Source organism: Brachypodium distachyon, chromosome 3 (assembly GCF_000005505.3).
Source record: "Brachypodium distachyon strain Bd21 chromosome 3, Brachypodium_distachyon_v3.0, whole genome shotgun sequence".
NCBI lineage: Eukaryota > Viridiplantae > Streptophyta > Magnoliopsida > Poales > Poaceae > Brachypodium > Brachypodium distachyon.
In genome coordinates, this window is record NC_016133.3 from 49631229 (window position 1) to 49655848 (window position 24620).

At 45.0% G+C, this 24620-nt stretch overlaps 5 protein-coding genes across 11 annotated transcripts; 2 read left to right on the forward strand and 3 right to left on the reverse strand.

Annotated features, from left to right (window-relative positions):
- Positions 1 to 75: 75 nt before the first annotated feature.
- On the reverse strand, positions 76 to 6353 carry LOC100845616 (6,7-dimethyl-8-ribityllumazine synthase, chloroplastic). 3 transcript variants are annotated; one of them, XM_024460928.1, is made up of 11 exons: positions 6163 to 6348; positions 5995 to 6073; positions 5730 to 5882; positions 2973 to 4425; positions 2737 to 2864; positions 2467 to 2562; positions 2265 to 2360; positions 1569 to 1647; positions 879 to 925; positions 486 to 545; positions 76 to 406 (listed from the first exon to the last, which is right to left on the reverse strand). In XM_024460928.1, exons 4-11 carry the CDS (start codon positions 3316 to 3318, stop codon positions 368 to 370), a joined length of 891 nt encoding a protein of 296 aa, XP_024316696.1. In that variant the 5' UTR covers positions 3319 to 4425; positions 5730 to 5882; positions 5995 to 6073; positions 6163 to 6348; the 3' UTR covers positions 76 to 367. The 3 variants fall into 3 exon arrangements, 2 of the variants coding, with proteins under 2 accessions (XP_024316696.1, XP_003575331.2); XR_002964689.1 differs by lacking the exon at positions 76 to 406 and adding an exon at positions 1120 to 1167 and having other exon boundaries at positions 483 to 545; positions 6163 to 6353; XM_003575283.3 differs by having other exon boundaries at positions 5995 to 6348.
- Positions 6354 to 8039: 1686 nt separating this feature from the next.
- LOC100834218 (zinc finger protein CONSTANS-LIKE 3) lies at positions 8040 to 9702 on the forward strand. Its single transcript, XM_010237381.3, has 2 exons — positions 8040 to 8981; positions 9082 to 9702. The coding sequence occupies exons 1-2, from the start codon at positions 8334 to 8336 to the stop codon at positions 9409 to 9411; spliced, it is 978 nt and encodes a 325-aa protein (XP_010235683.1). The 5' UTR covers positions 8040 to 8333; the 3' UTR covers positions 9412 to 9702.
- Positions 9703 to 10610: 908 nt separating this feature from the next.
- On the reverse strand, positions 10611 to 14358 carry LOC100846226 (serine/arginine-rich splicing factor RSZ23). 4 transcript variants are annotated; one of them, XM_010237384.3, is made up of 5 exons: positions 14207 to 14358; positions 13887 to 13991; positions 12725 to 12813; positions 11631 to 11874; positions 10611 to 11173 (listed from the first exon to the last, which is right to left on the reverse strand). In XM_010237384.3, the coding sequence occupies exons 2-5, from the start codon at positions 13973 to 13975 to the stop codon at positions 10900 to 10902; spliced, it is 696 nt and encodes a 231-aa protein (XP_010235686.1). In that variant the 5' UTR covers positions 13976 to 13991; positions 14207 to 14358; the 3' UTR covers positions 10611 to 10899. The 4 variants fall into 4 exon arrangements, with proteins under 4 accessions (XP_010235686.1, XP_010235684.1, XP_003575333.1 ...); XM_010237382.3 differs by having other exon boundaries at positions 10611 to 11182; positions 14207 to 14357; XM_003575285.4 differs by having other exon boundaries at positions 14203 to 14344.
- A 3047-nt stretch (positions 14359 to 17405) lies between these two features.
- On the reverse strand, positions 17406 to 20134 carry LOC100846838. Of its 2 annotated transcripts, none has more exons than XM_010237385.2 (5): positions 19934 to 20134; positions 19336 to 19420; positions 18604 to 18717; positions 18063 to 18150; positions 17406 to 17834 (listed from the first exon to the last, which is right to left on the reverse strand). In XM_010237385.2, the coding sequence occupies exons 1-5, from the start codon at positions 20038 to 20040 to the stop codon at positions 17806 to 17808; spliced, it is 423 nt and encodes a 140-aa protein (XP_010235687.1). In that variant the 5' UTR covers positions 20041 to 20134; the 3' UTR covers positions 17406 to 17805. The 2 variants fall into 2 exon arrangements, with proteins under 2 accessions (XP_010235687.1, XP_003575335.1); XM_003575287.4 differs by having other exon boundaries at positions 18049 to 18150; positions 19934 to 20133.
- A 91-nt stretch (positions 20135 to 20225) lies between these two features.
- Positions 20226 to 23588, forward strand: LOC100846528 (protein TAB2 homolog, chloroplastic). The gene is made up of 3 exons (XM_003575286.4): positions 20226 to 21123; positions 21239 to 21382; positions 23161 to 23588. Exons 1-3 carry the CDS (start codon positions 20343 to 20345, stop codon positions 23418 to 23420), a joined length of 1185 nt encoding a protein of 394 aa, XP_003575334.1. The 5' UTR covers positions 20226 to 20342; the 3' UTR covers positions 23421 to 23588.
- The last annotated feature ends 1032 nt before the right edge of the window (positions 23589 to 24620 follow it).

Sequence of the window (24620 nt, forward strand, 5' to 3'; positions counted from 1 at the left end):
TCCATAGCAACCCATGGGTACTTGCATGAAAACAGTCGGACGAGTGCAATCCTTCGATTCAGAGTGCAAACTGAATCAACTGCAAATGCTCCTTCAAGTTTTCATTTAAGTGCACAGCACAACACAATGACACATGTTTTTGCTCATCCAGACAACACGTAAATAAAATGAAGCATTTATTCATGGCTGGAGTTTCTAACAGTCGAACGACTTAACCAGAAGTGTCACAGATTGGACTTTATTAGTGTGCACGTGCTACGTATTTTTCTTGCTAATGATCGCAAGGAACCAAACAAGTAGCTTAACGAGGCAGAGCTCAAGTATTGATGAACATGGAAGAAAGCTGTTTTGCTTCACCCACCCACTGTCAACTTAAATGATGCCTAAACAGCGACGCCATCTCAATCTACAAGAATTAAGAGTCCGTCAATAATATAATCTGTAACTTCGTATGACTAAACAAATAAAAAAAATCAGGGACTAACAGCGGTTAAAGCAGTTTCAGCACCCTTGTTTCCAGCCTTGCCACCAGCACGATTCAGAGCCTGCAGAGATTGGATATAAGTTATTTCCCTGAATCAGGTGTTTTGCTTACTAGATGCGAGCCTGAAGCCAGGAAAATCATGCAAAATTCCACAAAATGATACGAACATGCAACAGATGGATCAACAGCTAGAAGCCTACAACGAGAACCAGGCTATCCACAATTTGTTACTTCCGCATTTGTATTCTTCTTAAATGCATTAACAATTTAACATGCAGTTCTCCAGTGTGTCTTTGGAAAAAAACAAGAGGTGATAGGAAATGAATTTCCAAAGTAGGATGTAGTTTGTAGTGTTAAAGCAGCATTTGTCAAAAGAATATATATAATAAATTACCTGGTCCATATCGTCACAGGTCAGGACTCCAAATACGCATGGAACTCCTGCAGTAGCACAAAAAAAATGTCAATTTTCGTTTATCTTAAAATTGCAAGTGGATGTAATCAGTCCTAAATTTCTAAAAGAAAAAATGAAAGGAACACATATTGTAAAACTTGAAGGATATTGGAACTCCAAGGACTTCAGCGAGCAATTGTTTTTGTCAAGCAGCAGTGAGTAAAAATGGAACATAAGGTACATGAGCTTCATGCCAAAATCTCCACTCTCATAGGGCCTGCGCGTGTTCCTAGATCACCAATTTAACTAACAAAATATAAGTTTTATGACAAAAAAATCACTAAAAAGTTCTTTCGATCACGAATCTAATTGTACACTTTTCGCGCAATATAATACATTTTAGTTGATCAAATTGATGATTTAGAAATACGCCCAGGTATTATAAACCCGGACAGAGGTAGTATTATTTAGAGTGACTCGATCATTTATCCACTTGTCATGCCATTTCATGATAAAACTAGCTAAACACATCGCCTGATTTACATGATACAAGTGAAAAATGATGAATCAAAAGAGCACGTATCCTTTTTACTCAAACAACCATGTCCAGACAGAAAAGAACATGAAAACCAAATCCTTAAACATAGCGTACAGGTATAGATCTCATGCAAACGTTAAAAGGAAACATACCAGCAGATAAACCAGCAGAAAGTACTCCAGATGCAGCCGAGTTTGCAACAGCATCATAGTGAGTTGTGTCTCCTCTAATCTGCATAACAGTACATAACTAAACTATCAGAAACCACTAACATGGAACACTCCTGAATGTGGGAGAACTGGCACAATCTATTGTGTGCACCAGCGGTAAAAATGAAGCACAATTAGCTATTTTCTCAGATTTACCTGTGTTTCTGCTCATGCATGCTATACGTTACAGGCTACAAATGATTAATATTACCCCAAACTTATGTACAATATCCTCAGAAAGAACTTTTAGGAGCTTCATTTCATCCGCTGGCAGTTAGACAAGTAACAGGCAAAATAACAGCACATCATGGGGTATACAATACTGGCAGTAAAGCATAAACAGATTTATGTTCGCCTTTCAATAAGTAACTAACACAGGTGAATTAGATTACTTCGGGCCAATCGCCAAACAAAAAAGTGGTTAGCTCAGTGCTACAATATTATTTATTTAAGTAACTAAATAATACTACCTTAGAGGGGACATGATCCTCAAGCTAAAATATCAAATGACATGTCACTACATGTATGCATCTTCAGAATAACCCAATCAGTGAACAGTCTCATCTAACACACTTTCAAAAAGAAAAAAAAACTAATCTAACTCGAACTGCTGAGCTGATGACTACAAATTAAACTTACCACGGCCCCAATACACAAAATTGCATCGAAATCTCCAGTTTTTCCAAGCTTTTGTGCTGCCACGGGAATTTCAAAGCTGCCAGGGACACTAACAACCTAAATAGAACATTTAAGTTAATGTATTGTAGAATAATAAAACGAAAGGGATATCTAAAAATTCTTCTGGGGAAGGAAAAGCCACGGGAGTGAATAAAATGCATACTGTTATATTCTCTTCTTTCACGGAGTATCGCTGGAAAGTTTCCAGGGCACCCTGCAGTAGCAAGTTCGTCACAATTTCGTTGAATCGCGCTACAACCTGCACGCACCCAAGGAGCATGCCATGATGCATTGTTAGGCTATCCCGAGGGGGGAAACTGATGACTGGAAATAAAACAAAAGTGGGGAAAGTTTATGCCATCACAGAAGATCAATTCGCACCACACAAACTTAGCTATTGCGTTTGTTCATACAATGATACGCGGACACTCACCACACCAAACTTCAGCCCCTCGGTGTTCGTCAGCGACCCCATAAGCCGCCTGTGCCCTGCAGCGGCAGCGGATGCAGCGACGAGACGCCGCGCCCCACGAGCGTTGACCGCCAGTGCCGCATGAGGGCCTGCACGGGACGAGACAGCAACACCAAAACAAGTAAATTAACGGAGGCTCCGGAACACAGACGCGAGATGAGATTGGGGAGAGTGTGTGTGCCGTCGTGGTCGCGTACTGGGGGTGGAGGAAGGGAAGGAGACCACGGGCTTCGGCGTCCGCGAATGGTGGAGACGGGAACGAGGCGAGTAGCACGGGAGCTTCACCGCCGCGGCCGTCGCCGGGTACGAAGGAGAAGACATCGGCGTCGCTGCGGCTGATAATTTTGGCTGGACAAGTATGTCTGCTTGAGAGTATCTTGGGCTAGGACGGCGCTCGGCCCGCTCAGGGTCGCGTATATGTGGGCTGAATTTCGCTCCAAAAAAATGTGGGCTGAATTTAAGATTAAGCCAGGCTAACCTATCAAATTCTAAGAAAGAAAGCCATTTTCCCCTAAAAAATAAATAAATAAATAAGAAAGCCATTTTCTTACAGATGGGCCAAGCAATCCCGACGGCCCGCAGTCAATGACAGTTTTGTTTACAGCCAGAACGTTTGCTAGCTATAAATTCCGAATGACTAAACCCTACGTCCCTACGCATGAAACCATCCACCGACGATGGAGATTATTGCACCATCCAACTTGGGAAACATTCAGCATCCATCGCAGTTCGACCTCAGCAATAACAATTTCCAGGGCATCATACCTTGAGAAGTCAGTATTGTGTGTCCAGTATGCTCTAGTTTGCATATTATCACACCAACGTTTCGAAAGTCCAGTACTATAAAAATATACTCCCTCCTCGGCTCTTGCGCTCATTCCATTCCGACTAGAGGCGAAGTGGAAATATTATTATGTGCTGAATGTTCTAACAGCTCGTTTGGCATCCATCCTTTTATTTCATTTGGTACAAATGAAATGAAATCTAATTTTTAATAGAATTTCATTTGGTTGAATTGAATTCCGTGTTCAAAAATCATGTTTATCTATCACATGGATTTGTAGAGTGAAAGATAATTCCTGAGAAATTATGGCTTTTTGGAGGAATTGTGGTTAGTCATAGTGCAAATTCATGAAATTTGAGATTGAATTCATGTGTTCAATCCGTGCCAACCAAACAAGTTAATTTTTGAATTCAAAACGAATTTCAGAATTTTAGGCCCGAACTATGGGTGCCAAACAGGCTGTAAGTGTAAAGCTCCCAGAGTAGTTTAGCTGAAACCTGATGTGTGGTACCGCACAGAATCAGAACACCTGCAACAGAGCAGGAAACGAGATTGCAGCTGTACAGCATCCAAATTCCAAATCCTTTCAAAACCTGATTACCCGAAGCTCATGGCCTACGCAAGTATATGTCAGATAGAACTAGGTCCCAGAATAACCTAACAGAAATCATTGCAAAAAAAAAAACTAACAGAAATAGAATAAGACAGAAACTACAGGGAAAACAACTCTGATAGAGACCAGGGAGATTAGTTGCGCTAAACGTAGCACTTGACCTCATGCAGTAGCCTCGACCTTCTGGGCTTTATTCGGAACATTATTGGTGGAATTGAAGTGTCGACCTCGCTTCCCATTGATCTTTCCAGCCCTAGATAAGTCGCACCAAAAAACAAGGTGATCACAGCCACATTATCATCTGCAGATAAACAATTAAATACCGACAAGGACACAAGAGCAGGTAACTTCTATCACTCTATGGAAAATGCTGTACGATGGTCTTTACGCCAGATAAGAAAGAATTTTCCCACGTAACTAAATTATAAAGTGAAGATAATATGTATTGCACCGGAGTTCAGAAGCCACAAATAGATCACATATCTTCGGGGTCACTAAGCTTTCATCATAAGGTATCCATCATGCTAATTTGAATATTTGCTTATTGAGCCCCCCCCCCCCCCCACCCCACACCACACACACACAGACGCACACTGTTGCTGTAGCAATTTTTGTACCATTTGCTTTGGCTTCCTTGTTCTTTTGCTGTTAGCTTTTAGGTTTGGTAGCTTAGGCCTCTTGGTTCTTTTATAAACCCTTGCAAGCATTTGGAGCTGTTTGAGAAAAATAATATTGTAGTACAAAACCACACGCATTTTGGCACGTGCTCGAGAAAAATAATATTATGGAAGTACTTTCCAAGAAAAATGTACACATAGCCAAATTTATGTATATCTGATTCAAATATATGCATAACCCAAAATTACGTTTGAAGGTACAGGTACCCCCAAACAACTCACTATTGTGGCTGGAGGGTTATGGGTTTGTGGATATAGAATATTCCTTTATATTAAGTAGAATATAGAAGAAATGATATTGTTGACAACATTAAACAGCACTACAGCAGATCAATGATAATGTGACATAGGTGTGGAATCCAGGCGCAGATAATAAGTGTAGATTATTAGCTTCTTTGAAGCACCAAATGAAATTAAGAGAGATTATGAATAATTATCTTATTCATGTGCAAGGCACAGCATTGTAATAGGCTGGTTATTTCCCTTGTGAAGAGAAATTTCGAGTAATTACCCTATTCACGTGCAAGGCACAGCATTGTAAGTTTGTAGTAGACTGGTTATTTTCGTTATGAAATTAATGAGAAGGGGAATAGACCGGTTCAAAAAAATTGTGCAAGGGACGTCATCACGCTTAACATTTCAAACGTGGACTGTGAAGTGTTCACTACATATCAATTTCCAATTTAAGCTCTCATCAATGAATGCTCTTGGCCAGTGCCGCTGATAATTAGTGAGAGATAAAATCAAAATTAAATTAGAAAAGCTGATCTCCTACAGCGTAACAGAAAAATCTGGTCAGCAGCTTTAGCACTCTGGCATCTTCTCTTGTACTACTAAAGACATAACTGGAAATAAGAATAACCGGATGAATCGGACGGACCATCTTCTGAGACACGGAGCAACGATGAACACCGGAGCACCGCAGCAACTGCGAGCACAGTATCTACAGGCACAGTTTCTGGCTTCAGAGCAGTATCGAGACCCAAGTGTGACTTCATCCGTGAGAAGGAACATACCAAAGCCAAGCTCACCACTGCAAAATTCCAATTTCCGCAAGAAGAAATTAGAAACCGGAATTCAGCAGCTCAACGAATGCACTGGTTAAAATAATTGACAGGTAGGTGGGAGCGAGACACGATCATTACAGCCATCGTCGCTCTGCTCCACCGCCTCCCGCAGGAACTTGTCGCGGGGGAGGTTGCTATCGCCGAAGTAGAACTCCACCTGAGGCAACCAAGCAAAATTTGCTGAAAGCACTACCAGATAAAAGGGGAAAATCCGCATCGAAATGCATCAAAAGAGGTATCAGGAACCTGGTGGAGAACGCTCTTGGCCTTTGCTTCGTCGAGAGGACCAGCAGCGGCAACAGACATGACTCCGATTGCGGGAGATCCCGCGGATCGATGGCAGTTAGGGTTCCCTTGTGTTTAAGGAGGAGCACGCGTGCTGTAGCAGTGTTTCCCTGCCAAACTTGTAGGTGACGACTCGGGAGCTCAGACGGCGAATGTTCCTTAAAACCTCGGAAAATTCTTTAAGCCTCTCCGAGAGAATATGTACTCCTCCGGCCCATAAATTCTCAGCCCATAATGCCACGACCATGTCAGTTCAGAACTTCAGATGGGCCGGGCTCGAATTCACCTGTGAGTGGAAATCTCACCTGTCCGATGCGCTTGGACCTCGACATTTCGGATAGAGCCGTGACAGCACCGAAGATCGAAGAAATGGAAGCTGTCGCCATTCACCAGCACGGACGTCGGGACGAGTATGCGCATGCCAAATCGCCCCGATTATTACGTGTATGCGTGATTCTCTTCTCCTTCTCATGCGGCTGTTAATCTTATCCATATTTTCTGGTGGAAATGACCGTCTTTTCCCTCGAGAGGCAAGAAAAGAAAAGAAGATGTGAAATCTCCTCCTCCGGGTAATGCTTCGTTGCAATCACTATCCGTACCGTAGCCAACAGGCAATCTATCGATTCTTGGCTATTCGCCTATTCCACTATTTCGGCGTCCATCCGTTGATTTGTCTTCCATGGCTTCATTACTCATTAGTCGTCTACAGTCCAGTCGACATCTTAACCTGTTAACGCCTTTCCTACGGAGAGTCACCATCTACTCTAGCAGAACAGTAACCTCAGTTTTATAATTCTTGTCGAAATCTTACATGTATCTAGACACTTCTTAGAAATAGATACATCTGTTTTTGAGCAAATTTGAGACAGAAATTATGAAACTGAGGGAGTATCAGTTTGCAAAAAAAAAAAATGGTAGCGGGAATGAGGAATATTGAATCTAACACATTTACTATCAGCTAGAGACGCGTAGAAATACGTCTATATACTCCATCGTCTGTACTCTCTACGACTCTACGTGCGTATGGTGTGCCACTACTTGCTGGCAGTAGCACTGGCAGAGCGACCCTGTAGCTGCGACAGCGATCACCGGGCCCTACTGGAAGGATCCAGATCTCACTCCAGAAATCAGGATTCGCCGTCCCCCCAGGCCCACGCGTCGCTGACCTGGCAGCATCGCATCAGCAAAGAGATAAGGGCGGGAGGCCCAAGAGCCAACCAGGACAAGCCAGCTGGCGCCGAGAAAGCAGTCCGACTGGCGCCGGCTGCCGGCCCCTACCTGCAACCATGCCCCTCGTCGTCCTTCTCGCGGCCCCGTCTGGATGTCTCTCGCTCGTGCTAGCTCCTGCACGAGTAAACGACAGTCGAAAACCGGACCACACCTTATCATTTTTCTCATCAACAAGAGCATTGAGAGCTTTTTCCGAGACGAGAAAACTCTGTGTGAAGGGCGTATCACCGCTGGGAGGATGCAGCAGCCTCCGATCGAACCGAACTCGTCCCCATCTGACGAGTCGAACCGAGCTGACCTCCCACCAAACCTTTCAACTCACGCGAGCTAGCCAACGCTATCTGTTTACTTGCCTAACGGCCTTGGCGCCCATGGGTTATTGCCTTATTGGGGCTGTACAGCTGACGTGAGCCCCAAAAGGTTTTAGGCGGACCTGAAACTCTGGTGCTCACAGACGTCGCGATCGGACACATGCAGCGGCAGCTAGCAGCCAGCAGCTGGCGTGAAAACGTGAACAAGCCGGAGCAACTGATGAGTAGAGTAGTAACGAGGAGGAGGATTTGCAACTGGCGGACAAACACGGCATGGTACCGGCCCTGGCGCCGCCAAGTCGTCATCTTGTGTTTGCTTCACTGCGGCCGGTCCGGCAAACGAACAAACTATTGGCCCCGCCGCGACGGCGACCGGACGCCCGAAGTGTCCGCACGCCAGGACCCGCGAGCGAGCGGAGCCCCCTCGGCTTGGCCCTTCCCATGTGATGTGCTGCCTCGGGCCGCCGACCCCTCAAAACCCACCCGCCCGTAACCAGAGCGCCCAAGAGAAACAAAAGGCACCAAGTTAATCAGCCCCCGTGAGGTGAGGTGAAAGGAAGCGAGCACGAGGAGCAGAGAGGTCCGTGAGCAATGAAAGCGGAGGAGATGCCGGTGGTGGTGGGAGGAGCAGGAGGGGGCTGCTGGGGGCAGCAGCAGCAGCAGCAGCAAGGGGCCCGGCCGTGCGACACGTGCGGCGTGGACGCGGCGCGGCTCTACTGCCGCACCGACGGCGCGTACCTCTGCGGCGGGTGCGACGCGCGGGCGCACGGGCACGGCGGAGCCGGCTCCCGCCACGCGCGCGTCTGGCTGTGCGATGTCTGCGAGCAGGCGCCCGTGGCCGTCACCTGCCGCGCCGACGCCGCCGCGCTCTGCGCCGCCTGCGACGCCGACATCCACTCCGCCAACCCGCTCGCCGGCCGCCACGAGCGGGTCCCCGTCGCGCCCTTCTTCGGCGCGCTCGCTCATGAAGCCGACGCCGCGGCGGCGCACAAGGAGGAGGACGGGAGCAACGAGGAGGCCGAGGCCGCCTCCTGGCTTCTCCCCGAGCCTGGCGATAGCCCCGAGGCGGAGGATACCGCCGCGTTCTTCGCCGACTCGGACGCATACCTCGGCCTCGATCTGGACTTCGTGCGGTCCATGGACGGGATCAACGCCATTGGGGTGCCGGTCGCGTCGTCCGAGCTTGACCTCGCCGCCGCCGGCACTCTCTTCTACCCCGACCACTCCATGAACCACAGCGTAATCCTCGCTTTCGCTGCCTTAGCTCGTGTCGCTCAAGTGAAATCTCACATGGATGTACTGACAAATAACAACGGCTACGCCCTTTGCCCCTTTGCAGGTGTCGTCGTCGGAGGTAGCCGTGGTGCCGGACGCGATGTCACTCGGAGCGGCGGCGGCTGTGGTGGTGAGCAGAGGGAAGGACAGGGAGGCGCGGCTGATGCGGTACCGGGAGAAGCGCAAGAACCGGCGGTTCCACAAGACCATCCGCTACGCGTCCCGCAAGGCATATGCCGAGACGCGGCCGCGCATCAAGGGCCGGTTCGCTAAGCGCACCGGCACCGGCACCGCGGACGACGACGCGCTGGAGCACGACGACGGGCCGTTCTCGCCCGCGGTGTCGGCGCTCGTGGCGTCGGACGGGGACTACGGCATCGTGCCGTCGTTCTGAGCCACGACCACTTTGCCGTCTGCATGACACGGCGGCGACTCTTGGCGCTCGCAATCATTGCCAATGGCGACGGCTGCAAGGCGTGTGCTCCGTGTAACATGAATAATCTGTATATCTTTTGTTCCATGGGATTCGCTCCGTCGGACCGAACTCCGTCCCGCCTGAATGCCTGATCCAGGCTCGTTGTACACTAGTACTACTACTACCTCGCAGAGTAGCTGTTCTGTAACCTGTGATCTTCAGTTGAAGCATCTCAGTTCCCCACTGCAATGCAGTAGCAACTAGAAACACTGCGTGCTGAAAAAACTTGCAACAAACCCATGCAGGGATTACGTATCTTCGTCGGACAGATTAAACAAAACACCAAGTGTGGGATCACATATCTTCATTGGACGGATTTAACATATGCGGCCATGAGGGTGATGTGAGATGCGGAATGATGAAACCGTGGAGCGGCTTTCGATGAGAAGTGTCAACTGAGAAACAACCTCTGAAGTCGGAACCGAGCCAGGTAAACGAGATAGAAATCACTGAACCATGTGAAAAAGATGGCGTGCAACCACGTGACTTGAATCTGGGGCCGTCTACTTTGCTGGGGAGGTTGCAAGGGTTCTTCAGTTCAGACACCAATCGCGATGGAATCGTTGGGAGGCCGGGTAGTCCGGCATCTTTCAAGAGAAGAATCGCGTGCTGCCCGCCTTCAGTTCCCAGCGTGTGGGACGTGCCTAGCTAGCGTGGTACACTGAGCCGAGGCCCTAGGACGGGCTTCACAACTCACAAGATGTTTGCTTCCAATCTGCTGCTGGCTCCCGCTCCTTGTATGTTCAAGCGGCTAGCGCCCGTAGAAGAATGTTTAGTTGCCTAATCTTGCTTCCATGAAAATACGTGCTGCCTGACTACCCAAAGGCACCTTCTCTCTCATAATTCTTTCGAAATATTAAATATCTCGACGGTTTTTAAAATAGATAAATCTAATTTGAGACAATGATTATGGAACATAATAGATAAGTCTAATTTGAGACAATGATTATGGAACATAGTGAGTAACAGTTACGCAACACTTGCATAGTTCCGTGTTGCTGACTGCTGCTACACGTTTCTGGAGCGTGCAACTGAAAGAAGAGGCACAGAAATGAGACTACGTGTTGCAGACATTTTGACCCTACGAGCTTGGTTCCGGCCACATATCAAGAAACTCATTCAGCACTTAAAAATCCATGCACTGTAACCAAGCAGTCAAATAGTTTGAACCTTACAGAGTAAAACATATCTTGTCTTAAGAACAGTTACATACGACCAAGTCGTTCAGTCAAGACAGAAGCTGGGTTCCTGCTTCATCAATTGTATCAGCAGCAAGAAATTTCACAAAGGAACACAAATGCTAACAGAGAACATACTCAGCCAAGATGGCAATTCAATAGTCATATCAAAACATTTCGGACACGAACACATTGTCCCTAACAAATCCAGCATTGTGAAACCAAGTGCTCATGCATTATTAGCATATGGGGACTCCTCACGCTGTGGTGGCTGTGCTGGGGACCTGCTGTAGCTTCGTTCACGAGGCGGCGGTGGTGACTTGCTGATAGTTCGTGCACGGGGAGGCGGTGGTGACCTGCTGATGCTTCGTGCCCGCGGAGGTGGCGGTGACCTGCTGATGCTTCGTGCCCGCGGAGGCGGCGGTGACCTGCTGATGCTTCGCGCCCGTGGAGGAGGCGGTGATCTGCTGTAGCTTCGCCTCCTAGGAGATCGATCCCGTGGACTGTAGCTCCTGGAGCAAACATGGTCAGAATAAAGACAAATGTTGGGCATACACGATGCTGCTGAAGTATATGTAAGAGATAATACTACCATGACAAGACGGCTGTAGTAAGATTTAAACTACAGAATCCTTGAGCAGTTGAAACCGTTCTTATGTTTCATATGTTAATAGACAATAAAAGAATGTTCAGATGCTACAATTCAAATCTATTCACAGGGCTGATGAAGTAGAAAAAGAAAAAAGGGAAACATTAGATCCCTTATTACTAATAAAGAATAGCATGCAATAAGACTTGGATAAGTTGGTGCATACCGAGTAAAATATAATGAGGTCAAATCAGAAGTTTACACCCGAATAACAGATATATCTTCAGTTGTTCTTCAAACTTATATATACAAGTGTATATGATGCATGCCCAAGCCAGGAAAAATCATATATTTGGGAACGCTGGGAGTACCTTCTACCGTAGCTTGGGCTCCTCCGATATCTTGGGCTACGGCTACGGCTGCGTCTCGGGCTGCGGCTGCGGCGCCTTCCACTACCCAGGCCTCCGGACCCAATCCGTAGGCGACATTCACGTGCAAAGTGACCACTTTCACCACACTCATAGCACTTCATATCAGAACCTCCAGGGCGTTCACGTTCTCGGCCACGGCCGCTACCAGATTTGGTTGACAGCTCAACTCTCCATCCATTCTTACCTATTCGAATAGAATAATCACCAGGATTGTCATAAAGTAACACACTCAAATTTATTATTTATGGATAGTCAAAACATATGGATTGCTCCATAACAGCTAAAGCACAAAAGTAAGTCATATCACCAAAATGCAACAATGGAAATGGCTAACATGTTCTTAATCAAATAGTATCAATTCATCATGTGATGATATTGCAACTTGTTCAAATCCAGTAGACCCTACCAAAAGTAGATCTTATAGAAGTTTAAAGCACAAACTGAGTCGAACATTTTACTATGATGATTTGGTTTCAAGGACAAGCACATGATGGTGCTTCCTAAAGTCTCGGTAAACATAAGCACTAACAATGTAGTGCAGAGCAATTTTCTTAGCTATCCCCGGTCATAATATAGCCTACAGTTGTGATTGTGCTTATCCATCTTGTATATTGGTACTGGATAGTTACTACCAACTACTTCCTAGTCAAGGTACAAGTTTCAGCTTTTAGAACACATCAACAGTATTGGCAGGTTCCTCATGGAATACAGTTTATTTCTGTGATGAACAAGAAATAGTTTCAAAAAAGGCAAATGAGCAATCTATATCAGACTATTCAATAGGAATATCACAAAATGGGCATGAATTCACTGGCATCACCAACCACAAAATGAGATAGCAAGGCCAAGTAGCGTAAAGAATTGATAACTTGTAAGCTGTATGAGAGTATGGGCCATCAACTTATTGGAACAAGGTTCCGGTCAATGGGCAACCACGAAAAGGTGCCCATTAATATTTCCACAACTTAACTCATGAAATCTACAAACTTTTGGAGAGATATAATCATCGTGATAAAATATGATTATCATATTACCATCCAATTCACGAATTGCATCTTTTGCATCCCTGCTCTCATCAAAGTCAATAAAAGCAAATCCTGGTGGTTTTCTAGCAACCCATACACTGCAGTGAGAAACAAGCTAGTCAAAACCAATTCAAATCTAATTGCATAATGCCCAAAATCATCTAAGAAAGCATTAAGCAACCAGCAAAACATTTTCTTATCACATTTCTTAACTTCATCATCTTAATAAACAGCAAATGAGCAACCAATAAGCAAACAGAAACAGCACAATTGTTTGCCATACAAATAAAAGACATGCAGCTTGATACAATCAGATTCCAGAAACACACCAATAACATGACAAAAAGATGGATATGGCCCTGTAGAGCAGCAGAAAGAAATACATAATAATGACTGTTGACTCGTTGAATATGAAGAAAGTACATCAGAATCATGCCATTCATTCACAAAATAACTGTTGGTACTTTCAAGTACAAAAGCCATATACTAGCAGGCATGAGATGACATGATTATGCTGGATGTGCTACAGAATTACTGGGATGATCCCACCATCTGCACATTCATAACTTCACTTGATGAACTATCTGCATCTCTTGCATAATTGTACCTTACTTTCTTACTCTTCAGTGTCTTTCTAGCTATTATATCTCTGTAGTGTATGGCAAGACAACATAAGCTATACAAAACCTAAAAATGTATGTCTATTGAATTAACCTAGAAGTAACAGTATGAAGTAAAAGTAACTCTCATTGTTGGGTGAAAATCGGCCATATGAACAAAAAAACATATACAAACACATGTGACCAAGCAATGCAATTTGTATATAATTATAGAAGACCTTCTATTTGTCAAAAATAAGACTACATTACAGTACAGCACAAGTTCATCAAGATATATCTCAATTATCAACCTCACAGGCATCATGGACTAAAATCAGACTTGGAACATATTGGCAACCCATATACTCACTTACGGCAGCAAACTAGGAGTTGCCAATTGAACGCGAAGTGAGAAACTAGATCAATCCAAACCACAGATTTACTTAGCGCGTCTACAAGCGAGCGCGCACAGCGTCATCAACCGTTAAATTACACGCAACTATTGCAGATAAGCAAGGCGTGTACCGTACTACTAGCTTCACAAATGTTAAGCAAAGTCACGAGTATCTCACCTCCTCAGAATCCCAAACACGCGGAATTCGTCCTCGATCTCGCGCGCAGTCGCCCGCGGATCCAGATTCCCCACGTAGACGCGAGCCATGACCGCAGCAGAAACCCTGCAGAAGGCGGAAAATTCGGGAAAAAATGCTCAGTATTCCAGCAAGCAGCAGCTGCAATTCCTGCAAACAACCTCCACCCACAAAAGAGAAAAAAAAACGCCGAAAAATTCTCGCGTTTCGACACAGAAAGGAGCGGAAAAGCGAGATGCGCCGCAGCCTAGAAAGTAAAAGTAAGGAACCCAAAACATCGGAGGATCAGCCGGCGTACTTGCCTCTGCGGATGCGCCTCGCTTGAGGATTTGGCTCGCGGGGGCGAGGCGAGGAGCGGCTCTAGGGTTTAAGTTTGAGCCGCCGCGGGCGGAAGAGGGGGAAAGAAGGGCAGGGAGGAAATGTGTATTTTTTAGGCGAAGGGTTGACGAGGCTTGCCTGGGTGAGGGGCATTTCCGGAATTCTCACTCTAATTTACTGGTTCGGGAACAGAACCCAATTACTTGCCTCGTGATTCGTACGGCCGGGGCTAATTCTCTCGTGAATTGTTGGTTCAAGATCATCCGGTGATCTTTTGGGCGTATAAATTTACAGAGATACTCCACTTTGTAGATGTTAAATGTGAATGTTAAAATAGTTTAAGCACCTCTCATTAGGACTTAAATATGAATGAAGGACACAACAGTAAAATGGTATGTCAAACCCGTCTTTCGTTAACATTAATGTCGATGATCGTGGAGAAATCGCACAACCGTGCTAGCGATGGCTGCTGCATCAGGACCCAACCGGTCGGTGCCCTCTTATATTAGCAATAGCAACGGACCACGACGATCTATTGGGTCACTGGGCCGACCAACATAATTAGGAACTTAGGGTCCTATGGATGGATGTAAAGTGAAAATTAGACTAGTAGAGTTCGGACTCATTGACACAGATGTCTGTTGATCCGACCTAATCAAAGTAGCGAAGCAACATCTTTGCCAAAAAATAAATATTGATAATAATTATCATCTATAAATTCTCATATCGAAGAGCTCTATCATTGACATCCAGGTGCAAGGTAAGCCTTAAACCTAGAAAAGAGGTTGCTTCAAGGCATCAAGGAAGTTGTATTTTTGAAAAGAGTAAAATGTACGCACAATCCTAATAGTTTCGCAAAGGTGCCAACTTAGTCCTAAAAGTTTTTTCGTGGACGCGGCAATAGTTCATCTTGTTTCTTGAACGCGCGGAGGAGCGAACACTCACCCGCAAGGTCCTTGCACCCGCGCGGGGCTGACACGGTGACCACCATTACCCACGTCCGCCCCGGCGCCACGGTGGCCAGGAACCCTGAGTGCGCGGCCAGCCTCTCAGCTCTGTGCATGTCGTATCTCGGCACGGCCGGGACCAGGGAGTAGGGCCGGTCGCTCAACTGGTCCTCCTTGCTCCTCCTCCTATGTGGCATTAGTGGGTTCATTGGGGGAGTAGCTGTGGAGGAGTTGGGGTGGAGAGCAAAGAGGGGAAAAGAGATCGAGGGAGCTCGGGTGGAAAGAACAGAAGATCGGGGATCTTTTTGCAAGTTTTATATTCCAAGTGTTATCTGACATGTGGACCCAAGCGACGTGGTATTAGTCAAACTGCCACGCCGGTCGGTAAGAGGTGGCCAAACACAATTAGGACCTGCGGTGAACCACTTAACAAACATTTAGGACTCAAACGTGCATATTCAAACTTTTAGGACTAGGTTGGCACCTTTGCGATACTATTATGACTGCGGGTGTATTTTACTCTTCCGAAAATCCACAATGACCAAAAATTTGCGAGTCATGAACTTGTTAAGAATAACCAAGTTGAATGGTGGATGGTGTGTTGGATCAAAAGAAAAGAAATGCCATGCCTTATTGGAATTCCACAGGAAACAAATTCACATTGATTCCAAAGATGAAATTTATGCTGCCTAAATACATAAATTTGAGATTAAGTTTTAGTTGTCTAGAGAGAAGACGGGATAGAGAAAGAGAGAAACGTTTTAAAAACTTCCAAATTATAATTGGAGTCTTACAACTTTTTTTGCTCAAAACGTCGTTGCTCCAAAATAGCCCCTGCTGATTTTCCTCATGGTAAAAGTAGGGCCCGTATCAATCACAGTCAGATTTTTTGGATGAATGCTCCATTAGTTTTGTTGCCACTGAATTAAATCAGAGCACTTCAAATGTATGAGTATCTGACCAATTAGTTCAACTGCTGCCCACAAAAAGCGATAAAGGTGAACCACAATGCTTCTCTCCCTGCATTGGCCTTTACTACGGTCTACCGGATAAAAGCAAAGGATCATTTCCCCGGATAAAAGCATGGTGAATTCAAGTATTCAACTGCCTTCCACGAAGCGGCAAAGGAAGAAGAAAAATGTGTGGTAAAATGAAAGCCTTTTATCACGAAGCTGGACAATGAATGCATCCTCCTGCTTCCAAAATACAGTATACTCTAATCGTGCTTGTAGCTAGAATTGCGTTCTCGCAATGAAAACCGTCGCCTATTTGCTGCCTCTGTTCGACGAATCTGGGTGGAGCAATGGCCTGATGATTCTGAGCTTGTAGCTAGATTTGGCCCATGCACTATGATTTTGGCTGGCTCTGCCATTTCATTGCAGCTTTGCTTCCATTTTTTATTACACGGTCCTCATGTGGTTTGGCTTCGAAGTTCGACATTTTTCACTTCCTCGATCCTCTTGACTTCGACAACATCCTCGAGCGGTGGATTACAGCTTCTAAATTCAAGCCCGGGCCACGTTGCCACTTTTTCAACCATGTCTCCGGCAACATCATGTGAGGCTGTGAGCTACATGAAAATAACACAATAAAAGCATTCATTTCTACATTTTTTTTCCTCTCTACACAATTTGCTCTTTGCTTTACTTCTGCCTGTTTCGACAACAAACAACTATGCATATGTCCTACTCCCTCTATTTTTTTTATAAGATGTTATAGCTTTGTTGTAAGTCAAACTTTTTGAAGTTTGACAAAGTTTATAGAAAAATATACCAATAACTGCAATATCAAATAAGTATACCACGAAGATGTATCATGAAGAATTAAAAAACTAATTTAGTGTTGGTTGATTTTTTAAGTTGGTCAAACTTTTTTTTCACTTAGGACAAAATTAGAACACCTTATAAAAAGGAACAAAGGGAGTATATTTAAAAACTTTTAAGCAACAAGAGGGAGTTCCACTCTGTGTTAAGTAGAACAGTAATCAGTCAGATAATGAGGGAAATTACCTAAAATAATCTTAGATTTGATGCTGCTCTACCACTTTAATTTCTGTTGTCGAGCACTTATCCTTTTTGGTTAAGAAGTTGGCCTTCCGGATGGAGTTTTTTTTTAGTTGCGTGCATCTTGCTATGCAGAGGCCTGCTTGATATGCTAACAAGTATTAATAAAGTTCCCTTTTCAAGAAAAACCCTGAAAAAAGGAAATCAAAGCAATATATCGCCACAGTAATCCATAGAGTAAACAAGTAAATACAAAGAACAGTTATCTGAGTGGTCAGACAATATTTTCAAATATTCCTCTTGTTATGTTCCCCCCTCGATGGTTGAACATCACAAAGTTTTTAAATTTATAATTACAATATAACACTCTCTTGCTGTGTTTCCCTAAAAAAAATAACATTGGCATCTATTACAATGCAAATGCTATAAACCGAGTATACCGAACAAGGCTTCTAGCACTTCTCAACTACTCTCTCAAAGTTTTGAGTAAAAAGATGGCAGAGAAGCTGTTGAGTACATGGAAAACACTGCAAGTGCAATGTTTGATTTTCAGACCAGGCCATATAGGAGTAGCTGAGTAGGTCATTGGACATGCAAAAATGGTCTACGGAGATATGTTATTGTCCAAATAAACTAGATAGAGCCGCCAGATATCCTGCTAGCTGCAAGAACGGACAAACACAAGATCATATATTAGCAGGTTAGAGCGGTGTATTACTTTAACGCGCTGGTAACTAGGCATGTGGTACTCTACAGCGCATTACACAGTTATTCGTTGTGATATTCGGCAGCCAGAGAAGAGCAGTTGTTGGTTCTTGAATGCTATTGTGTACTGTTACTTATGATGGATTTACCCTTTATATTCAGCTTATTTACCTGCCCCAAGATACCTTTTCCTGTACGGCCTTCCAATACCGCTCCTGCAGTCAGTCCTATCATTGCCAATGCACCGTTAATTGCTTCTGCTCGGCGACGGTTCTGCATAACAGACAACTATGATTTAGTGAAACATTGAAAAGACAGCATACATATGTATTGATCGTGCAATTCAGAGGGGCATACGACCAGGCTCAAAAATAAAAGCAAGGGCTAGACGCTAGATGGGTTCTCTAGGAGTACTACAGATCAAGGTAATGATCATGAAGGGATGAGGATTGAAAATAATTTATTGCAGATTCTAGGATATTTTTTCTTGATATTCTTTCTGAAAGAGCTTAAAATGACACCATAAGACACTATATATATGAAAAATAAAGTATGTACCGATGCAGCAGGGAAGCATTGCAATTTGCAAGAATAAGTTTGGCCCATGTGAATAGCATTACAGTCCATACTTCCTTATAATTAGGTTAAGTTCCTCCATTTTGTGACACCCCATCGCATTTTGATTGAAGATGGATTTAATATAAGTACAAGAAAGCAATTGTGCACCTTCAGCTTTTCTCTCGCACGGATTTCTTGCATTTGTTTCACTGCTAAGCGCTTAGCTTCCAGTGGATCAACCATTACCACATTCTGACCTGAACTTCTTTTGCCTTGTGGTGCCTGGTTCATTTGTGTTCAACATCCTCTTAGCTACAAGCAATAATATCAACAACAAGAAAGCTGCAACTGATAATAAAAGAAGTTGATTCATTTTTACACGATGTCAATTAGACTGTTACAGAATTTCTAGAGTGAAACTGCATCCCGCTAGGGATCGGACAGAGCATCATGCTAAAATCTACTCTCTCTGTTCCTAAATGTAAGAAGTCCGCTTTGTCCGAAGTCAAACTTTTTAAACTTTGACCTACCAACATCTACGACTCTAAGTTCGTTTTATTAAATCCATCATGAATATATCTTTATAGCATGCTTATTTGATATTTTAGATGTTGATACATTTTTCTATAAACATGGTCAAACTTTAAGAAGTTTGACTTAGAACAAAGCTAGGACTTCTTATATTTAGGAACGGAGGTAGTATTAAACACTTAAAGTTAGAAATATCAGAACTGGAACATCAAAAAATTCAAAAGTATATAGTGCTGCATTGATTGAACAGCAACAACCATTTCTGAGTTGTACACTAGTATTATTTTACACCGTATACCTAGGCTACCAAACCTGGAGCACATTCAAACCCCAAAAGTAAATGGCCTAGAAAGGAAGCCCGAATCATACATCTGCACTAGCAAGAGCCAGGAAGCTGGGCACATGGCTTCTTCCATACAATGTATGTCCTGGTTGCTTGTATTGGATGGTCCATCTACAAATAGAAAGGCGCATAATTGAAACATCAGCACATTTAGTGGAGATACTATTGATATTGAATGAACTGAAGCACGTCAAGAAAATAGTCATTAGAACACCGGTACTAGTTTCAGCGTTACCACTTTCCTGTTGAACGCTCTAAAACAAAATTGATACTGTTTGTTTTGAGCCTGTAACTGATCTAGCACGGTAACAGTGGGCATGGAATTCATCAACATGTTATTCCAGCCCGTACCCGATATTCGTCAACACGAGCAGCAGCAGATACTAAATTCATGGAAAATGCAGGCAGAGCGGTTGAACAAAGCAAAAACTAGCCACCAAACGATTTCCCTGTGGGCTAACCACCACAACAGCCCCAACCTCCATAGCTAACTAAAAATACGAACGGAGGCGCCACGAAGCAACTTACTCCGGCCTTCAAGCAGAGATACACTGCGCAACCGACCATGAAACCCAAGCAGAGCAAGGGTGAATCGATGGAGACAGCAAGGAAGGAAGAGCATACCCGAACGTGGACGGAGCCGAGCACACACGCCCAACCGAGGAAGAAGAAGAAGCAGGGGGGAGAACCGACGCGCGGTTGAAGAGGCGGGGAGAGGGAGAGCACGCCATTCTCGCTGCCGACTGCCGCCTCCTTTCCTCCTCCCTCTTTTCTTATGGACTCCAGGAGCCGTCGTCTTCCACCCTCTAGTTTTTTCCTCCTCCCGTCCTCCGGGTCGTAGTTATCCGAGTCCACATAAGGCAGGCTTCCTCTGCTCCTACGTGGGCTTAGGCCGGCCCATGAACCCATCTCCAAGTGGGCACGACACGATTCGCTTCCGGCTTCTCCGTGTGTGAACTGAATGAACTCAACTGGCGCCGCGACGGACACCAACGAACGTTAGCTTCTCTGTGTGGCCGTGCGGGCGCGCGCCATGACGACCGCCACTGCCATCGTCGCCGGCCACGGCATCGCCCTACGCCGGAGCCTCCACCTCCCGAACCCGCCGGGGAAGCCCAGCTCCGCCTCCTTCTCCGCGCGGCCGTACCCTCACCCGCACTACCGCCTCGCCGTCCCCACGCCGAGGCGGCCCTGCCGGTCCATCTCCTCCGAGAGCCCCACGGCCTCCGCGGCGGCGGACACCGCCGAGGGAGAGGACGACCCCGCAGCCGCTACAATCGAGGAGGAGGAGGAAGAAGAAGAGCTGGACCCGCTGGCGGAGGTGTGCTACCTGGACCCGGAGGCGGACGCGGAGGGGATCCGGGAGTGGGAGGTGGACTTCTGCTCGCGGCCCATCCTGGACGCCAGGGGGAAGAAGGTGTGGGAGCTTGTGGTCTGCGACGCCACGCTCTCCCTCCAGTTCACCCGCTTCTTCCCCAACACCTCCATCAACAGCGTCACCCTCCGCGACGCGCTCGCCTCCGTCTCCACCTCCCTCGGCGTGCCGCTGCCCGACCGGGCCCGATTCTTCCGGTCGCAGATGCAGACCATCATCTCCAGGGCCTGCAACGAACTCGGGGTCAAGGCCGTGCCCAGCCGCCGCTGCGTCTCCCTGCTGCTGTGGCTCGAGGAGCGGTACGAGACGGTGTACAGCCGACACCCGGGGTTCCAGCAGGGCACCAAGCCGCTGCTCACGCTCGACAACCCATTCGCATCCAACCTGCCCGACAACCTCTTCGGCGACAAGTGGGCCTTCGTGCAGCTCCCCTTCGCTGGTCAGTACTGCTGATGCACATTTGTTGTACATGTTGACTGAGCAAACTGGTTGTAGTACATCTCTGCATTGTGCTGATTATGTTTAACATGAATGTTCGAACGCTTGTTGATCAGATGTCAGGGAAGAAGTGGAGTTGTTGGGGAGGAGGTACGCATTCGGGGCGGGGCTCGATTTGGACCTCTTGGGGTTTGAGCTTGATGAAACCACGCTAGTCCCTGGTGTTGCTGTGGAATCTTCGCGCGCCAGGCCTCTGGCTGGTAAGTTTCTTATACTGATTATTGAACCAAAGATGACGAGAGTACAATGGTAGATGCGTACTTCCATGCCAAATTCGGTTCTAAGGTAGTAGCATTAAGTTGAGAGTAACCATTTCCCAGTCGACTTAGAAATAATTGTTAGTTGTATTGCAAGTATGCGATTCAGTTTCGGTCACAAGCTGATACATAGGATGATTATGTGTTGATTATAGTTGAAAGAGTTCTGGCTTCAGCAATTATCGGGCAAATGTTGTTTGGAGTTTGCTATTTCAAAGTCATGTAAGTCTTGTAAGAAATAGTTAATTTTTAAGTCAACCAAGTTGTAGACAAATTCTAAAATGTCTAACTACATAATTTTTGTTGGATAAATATTAAAGAATAAATGCTCAACATATAGTCGGTTTAGAAATAGACACTCTTTTGTTTTTGTTGGACATAGAACTTAAATCTTCTTACACATGAATAGATAAGAGTCATGTTGATATGTTTGTTTGTTTGATATGGGATTAACACACACACAGGGGCAGATGTAGGCATGGGGCAACTGGGGCTGTAGGCTTACCTAAATTACTAGTGATAAATTTGATACTAATTTATCCAATTTGTGGATTTCTAAAGGAATAGCCCTGGGCTTCTAGTATGCTAATATGTTTTCTACCTCTCTTGTTCAACCTAGCTCATATTTAGCCCTAGGCTTCTGGTATGTAAATATGTTTTCTACCTCTCCTGTTCAACCTGGCTCATATTTATTGAAAGATCCTAGCTCCACCACTGCGCACACACACTTGTATTTTTTTTTATAACTTCGGAAGTTCAGAAGTTTGTCTTCGTAAAACGGCGAAGTGGATAAAGGCCGCTGGGAAAATGGAGGAATTTTGCATAAATTTGGGTTCAGTTGCACCAACAAATAAGTATAATGTGGGCAAATTTAGGTTATAGTATGGCCAGTTTTTTTGTTTTCATTTTTGAATTTCTATGACTATTGGTGGTTTCACTACTGGAAATTGATGGGGAGACCCATTGTTTCAAAATATATACTCCCTCCGATCCATAATAAGTTTGTACTAAATCAGCGAGACTTAGTATGAATCGGAGGGAGTATATGATATGAGCAAAATATGAGTTGTCTCGTTTTTGTTAAGAAAAAAAAATATTAGTCCCCTTTTAAAGCCTTTTGAAATAACATCCAACCACCATTTTCTCCAACTCACTCCACATATAACCTAGGAACTAAAAGTATTTTCCTAACATTGCAAATTTTCAATACTACAATTTTAACTTCAGTTATGTGCAATTCTGCGTGGCTGAGATTTATAAAAATTATCAAGGAACTGATAATTATCAATGACTTCCACGTGCCTTCAACATTGCCCCTTAGACTGGAAGATTTTTCTTCATTTTGCGAGACTGAAAGATTTGATTGCTAATGTGCCTGTTTACTTCTTTTTTGTTAAGACGGGAGGCCTGATCTTGTGAAATGAAAAATCAATTATATTTGTTTACAAGAGCTTGCACTTTTATTCTCTTGTAAGCAACAGAAATGATTTGGCTGAGCAATTATACAAATGAACATAGGCACCAAATTATATATGTAAGCTCACCCGCTGCTTAGCGATTCTAAGTAAGGCTAGTAAGGCTTGCCATTTTCCAAATTTTGCATCAGATGAACATTCTGATAACCGACTGAAGCTCCAGTACAATGCCCTTCTTTCCATACCTATTATCTTCACACCTATGCCAATCAGCTCACAGGTTTCGTTTTTTTCTGATCCCTGTAGCTTGGATGAATGGTCTGGAGATCTGTTCAATGGAGGTCGACACCGACAGAGCAAACCTGATCTTATCAGCCGGAGTTTCCACCAGATACGTATATGCGGCCTACCAGAAGAGCGCAGCGACGACGCAGGAGGCGGAAGCATGGGAGGCGGCGAAGAAGGCCTGCGGCGGCCTGCACTTCCTGGCGATCCAGGAGAACCTCAACTCCGACAGTTGCGTGGGTTTCTGGCTCCTGCTAGACCTCCCTCCACCGCCTGTATGATCTGGGTAGCGTGTGGCCGAGAGTCACTGAGACCGCTGTAGTATGTGTAGTGCCAAAAATCAGATTTTGCAATACAAGGTGTTTCATTTTAGTTCGTTGATTACTGCACAGAGGTGTACTGCTCGACAAAAAGGGAGAGGAAATATCATACCTTAAAGTTTAGCGCCAGTTTGCGGTCCTTGTGTATGCTAACTTGCGCTACTGAATTGCGGTCCTTGTGTATTACCGAGTGAAGTTTCGGTACTATGGACCTAAAATGCATTCAGTTTGTTAGGATATTCTTCTTTTTTGCGACGGTACATGAATATACACACAACTCACGACACCGCCACGTCAGGACACAAACACACATGTGTTTAGTCGGCTATTTTTTGAAAAGAAATACGGCAGGCCAAAGTCAACTTGCAGTCAGCTACTCATCATGGGTTAGTGCCCATACACAATTTACGTGCCAAGGTGCAATCGGAGAGGGAGTGTCTCCATGAATCCTTGGCCGAGTGACAGGTTGGTGTGCACTACCAATCTGTAGCGTTTAAAATAGATTTTCGAGTTTTCTTTTGTGGGCTAAGCTATGGGGTTAATAAGAGACCTAAAAGGAAAAGAAAAAAAGACAAGAACTTGTACTGTGTGAACAATTTAGTACAAATCTTGCAAATTGGGACTAAGTGGTACATCAACATGTTTGAAGATTTGTATCGGTCCAAAAAACATGGCTGCCGCTACCAATACGGAACACGCCAGCCATTTGGGTTCGTGCGGCCAAATACCCAAATGGCTGGCGTGTTCCGTATTTCAGCTAGTTGCTCCTTCCTCCCGCTATCATAACGAAGGGTTTCAGAATAAATTTGGAATAAGAAGAAAACGGGTCGTTTTTTCATATTTCCGTCACCTGTCTGTCGTTGGGACCTATAAAAATTACGAATCTGAAGGACTAAAACAACAAAAGAGAAAACCGCCTTAAGTTCCAGCGTGCCAGTCATGCGACAAATTCGGACTAATTAAATCGTCCGCTAATCACACAATTAATGAGTTGATGTACCACTTGACCCATGTTGCAAGATGTTGTACTTAACTGCTTTGCAGTACAAATTCTTGTATGCCTGACGTTATTACCTCGAAAAAATGTTCAAAGCGCAACACCGGCTCATGCAACTAGGGATGCCAATCGATGCGGCCAGTCGCCAGCCGCAAAATTTGCCC

What these genes read in the sequence shown, in the direction of transcription:
- LOC100846838 (XM_003575287.4), bottom strand. Translation starts at nt 20,040, where the DNA reads ATGGCGTGCTCTCCCTCTCCCCGCCTCTTCAACCGCGCGTCGGTTCTC. An exon ending in TGGCTCTTGCTAGTGCAGAT is followed by an intron (nt 18,718 to 19,335) that starts GTATGATTCGGG and finishes CAAATGAACCAG; the next exon opens with GCACCACAAGGCAAAAGAAG. An exon ending in GTGCGAGAGAAAAGCTGAAG is followed by an intron (nt 18,151 to 18,603) that starts GTGCACAATTGC and finishes TCTGTTATGCAG; the next exon opens with AACCGTCGCCGAGCAGAAGC.
- LOC100846528 (XM_003575286.4), top strand. Translation starts at nt 20,343, where the DNA reads ATGACGACCGCCACTGCCATCGTCGCCGGCCACGGCATCGCCCTACGC. An exon ending in CGTGCAGCTCCCCTTCGCTG is followed by an intron (nt 21,124 to 21,238) that starts GTCAGTACTGCT and finishes CTTGTTGATCAG; the next exon opens with ATGTCAGGGAAGAAGTGGAG. An exon ending in GCGCGCCAGGCCTCTGGCTG is followed by an intron (nt 21,383 to 23,160) that starts GTAAGTTTCTTA and finishes TGATCCCTGTAG; the next exon opens with CTTGGATGAATGGTCTGGAG.
- LOC100834218 (XM_010237381.3), top strand. Translation starts at nt 8,334, where the DNA reads ATGAAAGCGGAGGAGATGCCGGTGGTGGTGGGAGGAGCAGGAGGGGGC. An exon ending in ACCACTCCATGAACCACAGC is followed by an intron (nt 8,982 to 9,081) that starts GTAATCCTCGCT and finishes GCCCCTTTGCAG; the next exon opens with GTGTCGTCGTCGGAGGTAGC.
- LOC100846226 (XM_010237382.3), bottom strand. Translation starts at nt 13,975, where the DNA reads ATGGCTCGCGTCTACGTGGGGAATCTGGATCCGCGGGCGACTGCGCGC. An exon ending in GTGTTTGGGATTCTGAGGAG is followed by an intron (nt 12,814 to 13,886) that starts GTGAGATACTCG and finishes TTCTCACTGCAG; the next exon opens with TGTATGGGTTGCTAGAAAAC. An exon ending in TGCAATTCGTGAATTGGATG is followed by an intron (nt 11,875 to 12,724) that starts GTAATATGATAA and finishes CTATTCGAATAG; the next exon opens with GTAAGAATGGATGGAGAGTT.
- LOC100845616 (XM_024460928.1), bottom strand. Translation starts at nt 3,318, where the DNA reads ATGGCTTTCTTATTTATTTATTTATTTTTTAGGGGAAAATGGCTTTCT. An exon ending in CTTCCCTTCCTCCACCCCCA is followed by an intron (nt 2,865 to 2,972) that starts GTACGCGACCAC and finishes CGTCCCGTGCAG; the next exon opens with GCCCTCATGCGGCACTGGCG. An exon ending in TTCTGCTGGTTTATCTGCTG is followed by an intron (nt 926 to 1,568) that starts GTATGTTTCCTT and finishes GTGCTACTGCAG; the next exon opens with GAGTTCCATGCGTATTTGGA.